Source organism: Stylophora pistillata, chromosome 8, assembly GCF_964205215.1.
Source record: "Stylophora pistillata chromosome 8, jaStyPist1.2, whole genome shotgun sequence".
In the NCBI taxonomy this organism is placed as follows: Eukaryota; Metazoa; Cnidaria; class Anthozoa; order Scleractinia; family Pocilloporidae; genus Stylophora; species Stylophora pistillata.
This window is the reverse complement of record NC_142526.1, coordinates 21,620,183-21,633,652: the sequence shown is the minus strand read 5'-3', so window position 1 is coordinate 21,633,652 and position 13,470 is coordinate 21,620,183. Positions and strand designations below refer to the sequence as shown.

Genomic DNA, 13,470 nt, shown 5'->3' with positions numbered 1-13,470 from the left:
AAACATATCAAATGATTTAATTTACAAGTAAATTCTATTTTGACTAATTTGCATCACCTAGGGATAGGGAACATAACATGACGCTTTTTCATTCTTAGGGACGTACTCGACGTTTACTTTGATCTTTTATCATAATAATAATAATAATAATAATGATAATAATAATAATAATCAGTTTAATTACTTTTTTTGTAGCTTACAGCTAAATTACAAGAGTGGTCGGGATACAAATCATATCTATACAATAACATGAAAAATTTTACTAAGAATATCTATATGTAATAAATTTATCGAGACGGTTAGTAAAAGCCATAGCGGGAACATCCCTAAGAGTGCCCGAGCGTAGATTGTATCCATGGGACACAGTTGTGCGATGTGGCGGCAGCAAGTTAGCAAGGACACCAGTGTCCCGAACTCTCTGGATAAACTTAGTGCATACAGGGGTACGCCGATCAGAGAGAGCGCAAAGACCACACAGCACAAGTGCGTCCCTGTAGGGAAGCCCAGGAGAGATTATTTCTAAGGCTTTTGACTGCTCACTCTCAATTAGGAGGCTAAGATAATCAGGCAAGTTCGCCCAAACTGGGGAGGCACACTCCAAAACTGAGCGAATCAGGCTGGAATACACCATAACTAACTCCCTTTCCAAAACACCTGACTTCCTCAGACAACGCAGTGCGAACAGGTGAGAGAAACAGATACTTCTTGTTAGCCTTGTTTTCTTTACAGTCCAACGAGCGTTTTACAGTGTTCTTCAGCCCAAAACGCTCACTCGATATTGATCGAAAACCAGACTGCTACAATACCAATAGCATTAGTAATACTATGAGCATTAGTATAGATTACGTCCTTTCTGAGAATTCATCTCAAGCTAGCCTCTTCACGTCGAAAGCTTACGAACCATTATCGCTGAGCATCAATTTTTTAACTAATTGAGTCTTTTTTTTACCAGAAACCCATGATTCTCTGTAAAAAAAACAATTGCATCGTTCATCGTTACCATTTCCTTATCAAAATTGCTTTTTCCATCTAGAGTAACAAAATTCTGCTTTCCAAGGATTTATTTAGAAGTTATTTGTTAAGAAATGTCAGTGGTGACAGCTTTATATGTTTTAAGACAACTGAACTTTCACACAATGCCGACGTCGATTGTATAGAAAGCGTTCTTAATTTGGGTATTTTTTTTTTTGTTGTTGTTGTTTTCGTATTGAGATCTCTAGTCTTCCCAACACTCGTCAATACCATATAGAAAAATTCTCAAGACAGCATTTGGAATGTAATTTTCTTGTTTAAATCTGGAGATTTCCAGTCCTTTTGAACCAGGTTTTGTTCCCTTTATTCGGATAAAATCAATTAAATTGCACTACAAAAGAACACTGAAAATGAAAGAATTGTGAATGCCATCCAAAACAGACATTTTTTGCCTCTATTCTGATTCTTTTTCATTTTTTCTTTTTGTTTTTGAATACCGCCTTATGCATGTAAGCAGCTGTATTTAACCAAATGGGAGCAAACTTGGGGCAGAATTAAATGCTTCAAATTCATACGACGGTCAATCGAGGAACCCGATTTTCGTTTTTTGTTCACGATTATTCGTTAATCAGTTAGTGTGATATGGCAAACTTAAGTTTAAGTGTCATCATTAATGACTCCAAGAAAACTTTTGATATAACAGACGTACTCTGCTTCACTCTTACGAACAACCTCGTTTTAAAGGTGTTCATGGTCCTTGCCTACGTTCTCGTGATCGGCACTTCCATCACAGGTAACACTTTACTGGCGTTCATCTACTTCAAGAGCAAAAACATGAAGACCGCAATCAACTGCTGCATCATGAACATGGTGCTCGCAGGTCTTCTTATCACTGTAGTCTACCTGCCAAGGATGATCGCTCGTATTCTCGTCAGCCTTGAATGGCTGGTCTGGTCAAGGGAACGCTAGGACTTATTCTTTGTATATTTGTATCAATGTCGCAAGAAATCTCAATATGCGTATCAATCCTGACAGTTGTTCTTATCGCCTTTGAGAGGTTCCTTGTGGTGACGTTTCCTTTAGAGCTGTTATCTCGAAGAAGCTCTCCACCCTCTTACTGTGCGACACTTGGCTGGTTTCGCTAGCAGCGCAATCCCCGATGTTCTACGGCGTAAAAACGATTCGATTTCAGTCCGGCGAGCTGGGCTGTTTTTGGATTAGCTCTCTCAGCTTCCAAACGGAGCGATCAAGAAAGTCGTATCACAAGTCTATGCTGGTTGCATTCTATGGTCTGCCTCTACTCATCATAATCACATTATACACTGTGATTGCGGTCTTCTTAAGGCGTCGCCATGGCCTGATTGACAATGTCACAGGGGATTGCGTATCAGCCACGACCAGAAAGGTGAATGATATGATCCTGGCCGTAATAACAGCTTTCCTTCTATGCTGGATGTTGTATTTCCTCGTTATACCATTACAGGAGTTTTGGAATGTGGTTACTCCATGTGAGATTCTCTTCTTGCAGTTTTTTCTTGGTCACTTGAACAGTGCATGCAACCCGATTATCTGTCTTACGTTGAGTGAGAATTATCGAAAAGCTATTCAAATGATACGCCAAAAACTGAAACTTGAAAAGCCATGGACGACCAGGTTTGCAAGTTCATCGTCAAAAAGAGATCGCTCAAGATCTAACATCGAATTAAACAGTGTGAGAGCCTTGGAAAGTTAGGAAAGCTAAGTACACCATATCGTTTAGGGGAATATCTCATTCGAGTTGAACTTCCACACAACGGAAACTTCCTTTAGTCACGGCTAGGAGATCAAGATGACGGAGCAGTAGAGTTTAGTTCTTTTTTTTTCTCTTTCTCTATTTTGTCGGGATGGGTCTATTCGTGAATACTTTTGCCTTACGATTTCATTAAAATACAGACACAAAAATAGCGGGGCTAACATTCAGTCATTTAAACCGACAAAGCTGTTTGATAGATAATTCCTTAAACGACAAGGGGATTGCATCAAAGCAATGTTTAAAAATCTGTCATGGATTTCTCATTTTTGTCTTGATTGTTCTCAAGTGGTATTTAGTGCCTTCATTACCGTGAAAATTACCGAAGAGAATTTTTTTCCTTGAAACAAAAGATTCGCCCTGAAGTTCTGAAGTAGGTAAGTAGACTACCGGCTTTTTTTTTTTTCCGTTCTCCTTGACGGGATCAGGGTGGGCAAAGAAGGAAAATGTTTAACTTAATAAAAACCACCAGAGAATTTAAGAGGGAGCACAATCCATTCCTCAGTTCTTTTGACCTAATGGAGAATCGGACATACAACCGACGGACGATGTGGAACTTTAAATAACAAAACGTCATACTGATTACATTATGATTTTTTTTTTATCTCTTTCCTCTTGCATGTAGGTTATAGGTGGCAAGTTTTCATAAACCTCTTAGAGATCCAACTTAACGAATATCAGGATTAGTTTGAGAATCTAATTTTGTGGGAACGGTTCTAGGGCATGTTTCTCGAAAGTCACCTTTTCAGAGCTACAAGTCAAAGGGAATTTGTTCGATTGCTCTCAAATTTTGACAGTAGCTAGTTTTACATATCAACAACAAAAACGCGTGTCTCCGAATTTTTTATTTCCAAATACTTTTTTTTCAAGAGCGATTTTTGTACGATCACTCCACATTTTTTAATCCTATTTAAAAAATGTTCGGTAACTTTTTACTGAAATTGAATATGGCAAATCGCAGACACGTTTTCTTAGCGCTTTGGCCCCGGAAACGGAGGAACACATTAAATAAGCGCAAAACAAAATTCACTTTGACATGTAACGTTCACAAGGTGATTCGGGCGCTCGCATGTAGAAGTCGTGAAAAATTCGACAATAGATCATGAAACCGACACAACATAGGGGTTTAGATATCTACAGTTTAAACCGGACGCGCTACATCGCTTGCACGCGAGACACCCCTGAAGGTGCACGGTAACCTTAAATTTTAAAAATATTATTTTATTGTAAAAAAAAGTCTTCCTGTTTACAGGGACCAAAAGACGCAATGGAAAAAGGAACTTTGCTCGCTTGTTTTAATGAATCATTTATACCTAGATGAAAAACAAGAAAGCGTTTGACGCTTTTTCCCTTTTTAACGAAGTTCGATCCTGACGTTTTTTTCTCATTTCCTCAAGCTAATGTACACACTTTTTTTCGTTATGGATGCTTAGGGGAATCCAGGTTGAATTCGCTCACTGTGACATTACAGAACTGAAAAAAGGATGTAGTCTCGCTTTGGTTTCATTCTCGTAGGCAGTATAATGATACATAATAATGACAACTAAACAGCCTAACTTCTGTTTCCCCATTTGTTGCTGTAACCTACACTAGCCTAACTAGAACATAACCGATTATTCTTCTTGCCAATTATATCCGATATATTTTTTTTCAGTTTATAGAACAATTTATTTTAATTACCTAATTGGTACATTTTTTAGAATGCCGGAAAACTTACCAGTGCACCACAACTCGAAAAAAATCGGAGCAATGAATGTCAAGAGCGGTCTAGATCCATCCATTCTCTAACTTGAAACTGTAACACTGGTTAGGGTATCTCTACCTGAGTGTTCCCAAATACTTTGGTGTAAATATTTAATGATTATTGTGTCACATAGATATGTGGCACAATATGTTGTTGTTAGTACATACATACATTTATTGATCGAAGCTCCCCCATAGCCCATAGGGACTCTTCAGCCACAAAGCGGTAGAAAACAGTCATAAATTAATTACTTAAAATAGTATCAACATGGACATAAAACTATAATATAGTAATGAAAGCTATAAATTTATATACGATTGGAAGAATGAAATCTTAAAATTCCTTAAACAGTTCCAATAAATTCTATTTAAAATTATTCAACGAGGTAGCTTCCCTAGGTGGATTTTGAAAGCTCGTTCCATGCCCTCGGCTCCACAAAAGCTGAAGGATCGTTGCCCTGAGGCCCGGCGGCCACCTGTTTCTAAAAAAATGGATTCTGGATGGTTCACGACTAAGTGAAAACATCATTGATAACACATGCTAACTATTTTGTGTCCGGTACGATGAATATATGAAGTTCATATTTTGTTTCCTTTATGATTAGCCCACTTTGGTTGGTTGTTTTTCTTATTTTTCTTTTGACTTAGACTCGGGAATTTTCGCGAGTATCCATATTTCCATTAAAAAGAATAAATTTCACAATTTCTCTTTCCTATTTTGAGCCGATGTGATCACCATCTTAAACAACGTTGTCGCAGTCATTTTTTTTTTTCGTGACAGACTTTCATATTTTGCAATGTCTGACTGTTATTTGTCTCGCAGCCCCTTGAGGGTTTCATTCTAGTAAATAACTTAGAATTCAGAGTTTTGATTATTAAAGTTACTGCTTTTTGTTCAAAATGGCAGGTTTCTCAAAGAATGCAACGCTTTACAATGGAGAGATTATCATACATATATGTCCATGCGAACGCTGTAAACGGCGATGATTAATTTCTCTGTTTCAGTTATTCAGTTCTTTGTAAAAGTAGTCCAAACTCGGAATTATTTTGATTTTCAGAAAAAGTATTAAGAAAAAGTGCTATGAATCAGTTGCTGCTGCATTGGATGTGTCCTAGAATGAAACTGCTTTTCTTCTTGTTAACAGGCATCCCCTCGAGATTGTCAGGCGGCAAGCACGAAATAAAGAACCTACGAGCATTCGTTTCGAAAAACTGATGGAGTTACATCCTTCTTGCGAATTTTGCTAATGGCTAGATGTGTTCATTGTTTCTAAGCTGTTTGGGTTATTGGATAGCACAATTTTTAGTTAGCCTTTTTGTTTTATTCTTTATAATCGCGTGACAAAGTTTGTGAGTCATAACAAAACAAAACAGAACAGAGCCTTTAATTACGCTCGAATTAAAGCTAAAAGGAGTATTGCTAAGCCGGCGGCACTTGTCTCCGATTTTCAATGTTAGGCCAGTGATTGGTGTACTAAGAAGTGCGTGTAATGTCTCGAGCCGCATCCCACACTGTACTTGTAGCATAGCCATACCAAAACAGAGTACACCGTGGTTCCAATGATTTTAATCATTTCTCACAAATAAATTCGTATTCATCTGAGCAACCTCTGTCACGCCACTTTCCATCAAACAACACGGCACAAGCTTTGGACGCTAAGTTTGGCTCTCCTAAATTCCAGTCGGTAAACACACCCAGTTCACTTCCGTCGGACCATTTCCAATGATTATTGAACTCTTTTTCATAAAGGCCAATCCAGTAGGCTGTATTTTGAGAGTTGGCACCAAGATCGTCACCCCGAATAAAGGCAACCTCATTCTCAGAGGTAATCTTCACCAGTCGTGCATCCATTGAATTACAGTGTGCTTCTCCGTCTCGCCAGGAAAGCTTGGTGGCGAATACAGCATAACATGATGTTCCATACGATTTCCAATTGGGAGGGCATACTAATGAAATCAATGTAATAAAACAGCAGAGCCTTCATTATCATTCAAATTCTATTCTTTATCATGAGTTTCCACTAAATAGAATTACAATTCATACATCTCTCCTTAATTGGTCTTGTGTCTTGTTGGCCGTGAAAGCTTAAATTCGATTATTGAAACCCCTGTAAGGCAAAAGGATGACCTCCTGCTTTGTCACATGTGTTAAAATCGAAAGGGCGAGAATTTAACGGGTTAATTTTAGTACGTCATCAAAACTTACATGCTTACTTACATTGTCTTTACTGAGGTTGATTTTAAAGACGAACAGATACATTTTTATGGATTTTCTCTTTACACCATAACATGCAGATTGCACATTCTCCATACTTTTCTTTAAAGATGCTTACAAGGAGAACTGTTTCAGTTAACAATCGACAGCCTTTTAAGTTGGGGATCATTTCCTTTACTCTCGGGACCTTATTATGGACCTTAGGGACCTTAAGCAGTCAGGACAGCAACGCCACAGAAGACGTCGATTAAAAAATGAGTTTCTACTTTTAGTTAGAATTTCGAAAATGGCTGCATGTGTTTACCGTCTCATAGGGCGCCAGACCTCACACTCAACATAACGCATAAAAGAAGCGTTAAGTTCCAAACGTAAATTAAAATAATTTGCGCCGCGGTTTCGGTTCGCAGACGACGCAAATTTTGGTGATTGCACGTTGTTGTTTTGCAAAGGACGGCTAAGAAATGTACAAATTTTTAAAACGCACGTGCTGGGCTATTGTTCTGCCAATTAGATCTATTGTTTATCCACGTTCTCGTTGCCGTCGACGTCGTGGTTTGCTTAAAGGCCCTCTTAAGAAATCACGACGGCGACGCCAAGAAAGACTTCGATTGAAAAATGAATTTCTGCTCCTAGTTAGAATTTCAAAAATGGCTGCAGGAGCTTACTGTCTCATACAGCGCCACAGCTCAACTTCAGCATGACTTATAAAGTAGCCGTTGAGTTCCTAATGGGAAATCAAATAATTAGCTGTCGCGGTTTCGGTTCGCAGACAACGCAAATTTTGGCGATTTCACGTTGTTGTTTTGCATAGGACGTTTTGCAAAGTTTCAAAACGCACGTGCTGAGCTATTGTTTTGCCAATTACATCTCTTGTTTTTCCACGTCCTCGTTGCCGTCGCCGTCGTGGTTTCTTAAGGTCCCTAATATGTGATTGGGGGGTGATATAGTCAGGAGAAATTAGACACTTGTGGCTCCCAGAGATCAAAAGGTGGAAACAATTTATATGCAATAGCTTGATCAAAAATTGAGGCAACCAGCACAGTATTGGTAACTACAAGTACCTTTACAGTTTTCCTCTTCGCCCGTTTCGCGGCAAACACATCGGAAGCCCTTGTCAGTGAATCCCGCTTGACATGATTTACCCTCTCCGGCGCAAGGGTTGCTGTGGCAAGGATTCTGGATCAGAAAATAGCATCAATACATGTAGTAATCAACCATCCAGGATGCCAGTTTTAAATATCGCAGTGACAAGTACTGAAGATAAATAGATTCACTGAGCAGCGGGTTTGTACAAAAAATCTTATTAACCGAGCGCGAGGGCCGTACTGGGAGAATATTGGCCCGAGGTCTTGACAGTACGGACCGAGCGCAGCGAGGTCCTTACAAAAAAGACCGAGGGCAGATATTCTTCCAGTACGGTCCCGAGCAAGCTTGGTTAATAAGAGATTTATTATAATCCCTAAAAAAAATGATGCGACAATTCTTTTATGTCCGACCTACCTCAATTCCAAAGTAAGTGTATCGGTTCTTTTGCAGCACCGCTGAGTGTGATAGGCTGTCATCCGTTTTACTGTTTAATTCACAAATTCTACCGCCATCTTCTTGAGGTCCTACATTGATGGACACACAGTTTGGCTCCAAGTAGCAGAATACGCGACAGCTTCCTTCGTCGAACACTTTTTCCTGTCTTATCACGTGTCCGTTCAGCGCTTTGTTTGGCACCGGTTCCTTGAATACTATCATGCGACTGTACTCTTTGCAAAGCACTGTAAGATGTAAGAGAAATAAGGCTGAGAAAGCAGCGAAGCTGTATATCATTATTGAAAAGGACATTTGGGAACCCTCTTAACCCAGCATACCACTTCAATAGATCGAGGTAATGGGTATCAGTAGTAAAGGGATCCCCTTATTCACTGACAACAAAACTGATCGCATTTTCCGGGGTAACATCGCTATGTCATCATGCTTCATCGCAAAAATATTGGTCCTGTTGTTTCTCTACCATCTTCAGGTAAACAGCTTTATTAGGCGCTCAGTCTAGATGGACATAGCAACTGCTGGTTATACGACGCTTATGAATTAATTATAAAGGTCAAATGGATGTGAAAATGGGTTCATGCGAAAGTTAAGAGACTGCAAAATTAAACAATTAAGTGGTTTTAACATGGTTTACTCTTTGAAAATGGAAGGACAAAAGTAAGTATCCTTAATAGGGTTCCACTCCTTGTTCACGATCTCTTTAGACACACTTGATTTCTATAAAGACTCACGTAGGCTTAGTAGTTGATATCACTTACCCTGACTTTCAACATTTGAAGCCTACACAATCCATTCAGACAGACGAATAATATTCGATTATCAGGCTAAATACTCTTATTACCCTAACATACATTTTACGCAATGCATATCAATATTTTTGTGGGGAGGAGTCGGTTTAAAAGGCTGTTAATGTTGTTATGTTTAGCGGTTCCTCCGAATGACGAGGCTTTTGCCTTATCATCATTTTTCTTTTTTCTTATGACCTCATTTTTATTCGTTTTACCTTAGGCGACAAAAAAAACTTTCAAGTGATGACTTCAATCAGCGATAATTTCCTTCTTCTTTTGAGAAAAGCTGTTATAAATATGCGTTATTAACCAAGCGTGAGGTCAAGATAACTGGATATTGGCCATGTTCTTTTTTTTTATGAAACGAGACGAGGTAGAGGTCCGTAAAAACTTAGAAAAAGGACAAGACGTTGCGCTGCCAGCTATATAATAAAGGGCCTTATTAGCTAGTGGTAAACGAACGGTTTACTTATTACACTTGTTTTTGTATCCTTTTAGGCTATCAGCTAAACTAAGTGAATACTTAGCTATAATGAATCTCAATCAGTTTGATGGGGGTAGTCATCAGTAGTGGAGACAGTTAGAAATAATACTCATGATATCACGTATCAGCTCAGTTAACTAGAGCTAAACTCAATTGAGCTAATAACTTAAATTACTCAGCGATAATTCCCTTCTGCCTAAGATTCTGTTCAGGAGATTATGTTATACATGGTCTTATTAGCTGATAATGAATGAATGTATGGTTTATTTATTACACTTGTTTGTGAGTCCCTTCAGGCTATTCCGGCGCTAAATGGAATGAGTACTTAGCAACAATGAATCTTCATCAGTTTCAAGTTATAGCCATCGGTAGTGAAACAAGAACTTGGGAATTTATGATCCATCACTAGTGACGTGAATCGCATTAGGTTCTATTATATAAAGAATCCTATTTCGCGTCAGCCATGTTGATGTGCTCTCAGTTTTGCATCATGATGCAAAAATATAACATATTGCACTCAGGAAAAAACAAACGTGCCATTATTTGAAAAAGACATCAGATTATGAATTTTTTAGCCTTTTTACATTCCGCTTTGAATCTGTCATGTTAAACAATCGTGATAATATTTTTGAGTTTCAAACCGATGTTTCAGTGAAGATGACGCGGCTTATATGGGCTTCATCAGGATCATCCGGAGGCTTCCTTTAAGAGACAGACTCTTTATCATGATAAGAATTCTTTGCGATAATTACATTTAGAAAATTGCAAAGTTTTTTATCCTAGCTGGTTCAACGGTTGAACTGTTTCTCAGTTAAATGCTTAAGCATGGGTCGCTGTTCCCCATGTTTTAGCTTTCTCAGTCAACGAGTTTTCTAAGAAATGCAATGTTATTTAATTGAAACATTTCTTTGTAAACTAGAAAGTATCTATGAGGAGGATGGGAATATATTTTTATTGCTAGTATTAAATAAACCTCTCGAGAACCTTTATTACCGTAACTTCGCCTTTGTTTGTTTGTGTCAACCGAGACGCATTACCAAATAGTATATTCTTGTTACCAAGAAATAACACACGTGATGCAGGAGTGAATACAACAAAATGAATAAACATACTTGTCTGTAGATGCCTCCTCTTATTTATCTCACCCTTGTGCAAGTAAGAAAGGAAAACACATTGTGCTTTATGCGTTATTTTTCCCTATTCAGATATTTCGGGGAATGGCCGCGTTGCGCAATTAGAGAATTGGATTTTGCATACAATTTTGCACGTATGTACGTTTGCAGTTCAATGATACACAATGATATCAAATACTGTTCACGGTGTAATGTCCCTCTGTAATGTGTAACCCAAACTCTTGAGTTCCTTAAGTGTAGTTTGAACGACTGTCTTTATCGAATGTATAAATTCATCACCGGGAAAACGGAGAACAAATAAAACTTACCAGCACACCACAAATCGATAACAAACAGAACAGTTACTGTTTGACGTTTCGAGAAAGTCATACTCTAACATGGATCGTCTCCGCTGGTTTGGTCTTCCTATATCAGCAGTCTTAGTTACTGAATAGCGTGTTTTTATTGATGTATTTTACTGTTGTCAAATTCATCACCTTGAGCAGGAGTAAATATCACTGACGTTACCTATTGCAACAAAATAATTAACTTTCTGTTCATTGCTTAAGAAACAGCTGGTTATTCTGATAGAGTGGCAAAAATAATGCATATACTTATGAACGGAAGTAGTCCCTGCAGACCCCACATTTTACTACCGGCTTTTGTCATTTGCTAGACTATTTTTGTAATAAAGGGGATAAGTTCCTAAAGAAACTGTGGTGCTGCGTCAGTGGGGGTAACAAGGTAATTTGGTTATATCAACTAAGTTGAAATTGTAATTTGGCCACCATATAGAGTTAGAAAGCTAACGTTTCGAGCGTTAGCCCTTCGTCAGATCGAAGGACGTAGGGCTAACGCTCGAAACGTCAGCTTTTTAACTCTACGGAGTTCAATTTATAATTTCAACTTAGTTGATATAACCAAATTATTTTTGTAATACTATCACTTTAAAGCTATTCACATTTACATATGCCTCAGTTGTGTCGCGAGGATCATCATCCTAATAAAAATTCGTTCCACTGATTCATCCCAGCAGCAACAGGCCTTTTGTTAGATAAATGTTTACACGTTATAAATCATGATGTTTGCCTGAAGGCTCTTTCAGTGTTTTCAATGACTGTTTTTGTTGAAACGACTAGTTTATCCAAACAACATCACGGCTTACATCGAAGAGATTTACACTTCAGACCATGCCAAAGGAAAACGGCAAGAATTTATTCATTCATTTTTCATTTTGTCTATCTCGTCTTTATGGATTCTTTTTCTTTTTACGATTGAGAGACTAGTCTTAATTTATCAGGGGGGAAGGGGAGGAGAGGATTTTAGGAAATCACATGGTTATCGGGGGAACGGATGGGAGTCCGTCTTCTCCAACAGAGTATAAAAGGGGCTAGGGAAAACTGTAAATTGACTGCCAATTAACCTTCAGTGAGGTGGGGTATATTACAGAACCTTATCGTTAGATCAGATAAATTTTATCGTGACACACTACCCCCCCTTCCTCCGCCCCTTTAGACGATAACAAGAGATTATCATCTCTTGGCGATGAAAAATGACCGGTTCCTTAGGAATCAGAATAAAGGTGTTATGAAATAGCTGCTGCAACTGCATTGGACTTTCTAGCGTTGTAGGGCTACGTAGAACAAGACACGGTACTCATAGCATAATCACGAAATTTGAAGTAATTTGGTATGATTTGGTACGTCGATAGCACCGTAAATGCTCGAGTTAGCGCCCGTGGCGCTTATTTAATTTTCTAAGGCGAGAGGGGGGCGCTAATTCGAAGGGGGGCGCTTATTTGAAGCTGGGCGCTTATTTCGTTTATCAATTTTAAGCCTCAAAATGACACTATCTTTATTTCTATTTAAAACAAAACTGCAACTTAAAAATTCAAAAACCTTATAGAAAACTACTTTTTGCGAACGTTCTTAAGACTTGTGTCGTCAAAAAGTGTATTTTATTTCTGCAATAGAACAATTCTAACAAATTATGCGTTTGCTATTGTGAAATGTTTTGTCTAAAAAGAAAAGTCTGCGGTTAATGTGCAGTTGTCTTCAATTAAACATACAATAAAAACACATTTTTAATATTGAAATATCGTGTCTCTCCTAAGCATTTGGATCCTTAATCAACTTCAATTTCTGTATCACTGTCCTCAAGCAATGTTGTCATAGGAGCTGCATCTTCGACATCCCATAGCGTGATGTCCTGAAAGTTTCACGAGGAAATTAATAAAGTGAAGCAGCTATGTGCTCACATGGATATTTCTATCAAGGAAATGAGAAGCAAACCCGTGCGACTTTGAAAGGACATTACTATTTATACTATTTAACAATGTCACATTCTATTAAAAGAACCGTATAGACCGTATACGTCTGGTATATCGTACCGAGTACCGAAACTCATTTTTTTCTCGGGGGAGGGGGGGGGGCGCTTATTTGAAGGGCGGTGCTTAGTACAAATTTTGAGCCTTAGGAGGGGCGCTAATTCGAGGCGGGGCGCTTATTTGAGGCTGGGCGCTAATTTGAGCATTTACGGTAACTGTGTTTGTGGTGTAATACCAGAAGTATTCGCAGCGATTGTTTTAGATATAGTGGCTAGAGTATGTTGAATAAGCATAGTATTTCACAACGATTGTCGATGTCGTGAATAAATGGGATTTGTATTTATTTGTAAATTTGTACATGTTTGCAACGTCTTGCCATCTCCCTTGTCCTGCTTTACCAGTAGAAAGCGAAACAGCGGAGATTTAGGTACACTCGATCAATTTCCGGTTAAAGAAACTGTTTAATTTTGATAAAAATTGATACTCATTGGAAAGAGAGCAA

At 38.4% G+C, this 13,470-nt stretch overlaps 1 protein-coding gene across 1 annotated transcript; it reads right to left on the bottom strand.

The window, feature by feature from the left end:
* Positions 1–4,779: 4,779 nt before the first annotated feature.
* LOC111344215 (C-type lectin domain family 4 member E) lies at positions 4,780–11,189 on the bottom strand. The gene is made up of 4 exons (XM_022951427.2): positions 10,972–11,189; positions 8,220–8,485; positions 7,781–7,895; positions 4,780–6,451 (listed from the first exon to the last, which is right to left on the bottom strand). The coding sequence occupies exons 1-4, from the start codon at positions 11,030–11,032 to the stop codon at positions 6,075–6,077; spliced, it is 819 nt and encodes a 272-aa protein (XP_022807162.2). The 5' UTR covers positions 11,033–11,189; the 3' UTR covers positions 4,780–6,074.
* Positions 11,190–13,470: the final 2,281 nt, after the last annotated feature.

What these genes read in the sequence shown, in the direction of transcription:
- LOC111344215 (XM_022951427.2), bottom strand. Translation starts at nt 11,032, where the DNA reads ATGACTTTCTCGAAACGTCAAACAGTAACTGTTCTGTTTGTTATCGAT. An exon ending in TATCGATTTGTGGTGTGCTG is followed by an intron (nt 8,486 to 10,971) that starts GTAAGTTTTATT and finishes TACATCTTACAG; the next exon opens with TGCTTTGCAAAGAGTACAGT. An exon ending in CGAAGAGGAAAACTGTAAAG is followed by an intron (nt 6,452 to 7,780) that starts GTACTTGTAGTT and finishes TGATTTCATTAG; the next exon opens with TATGCCCTCCCAATTGGAAA.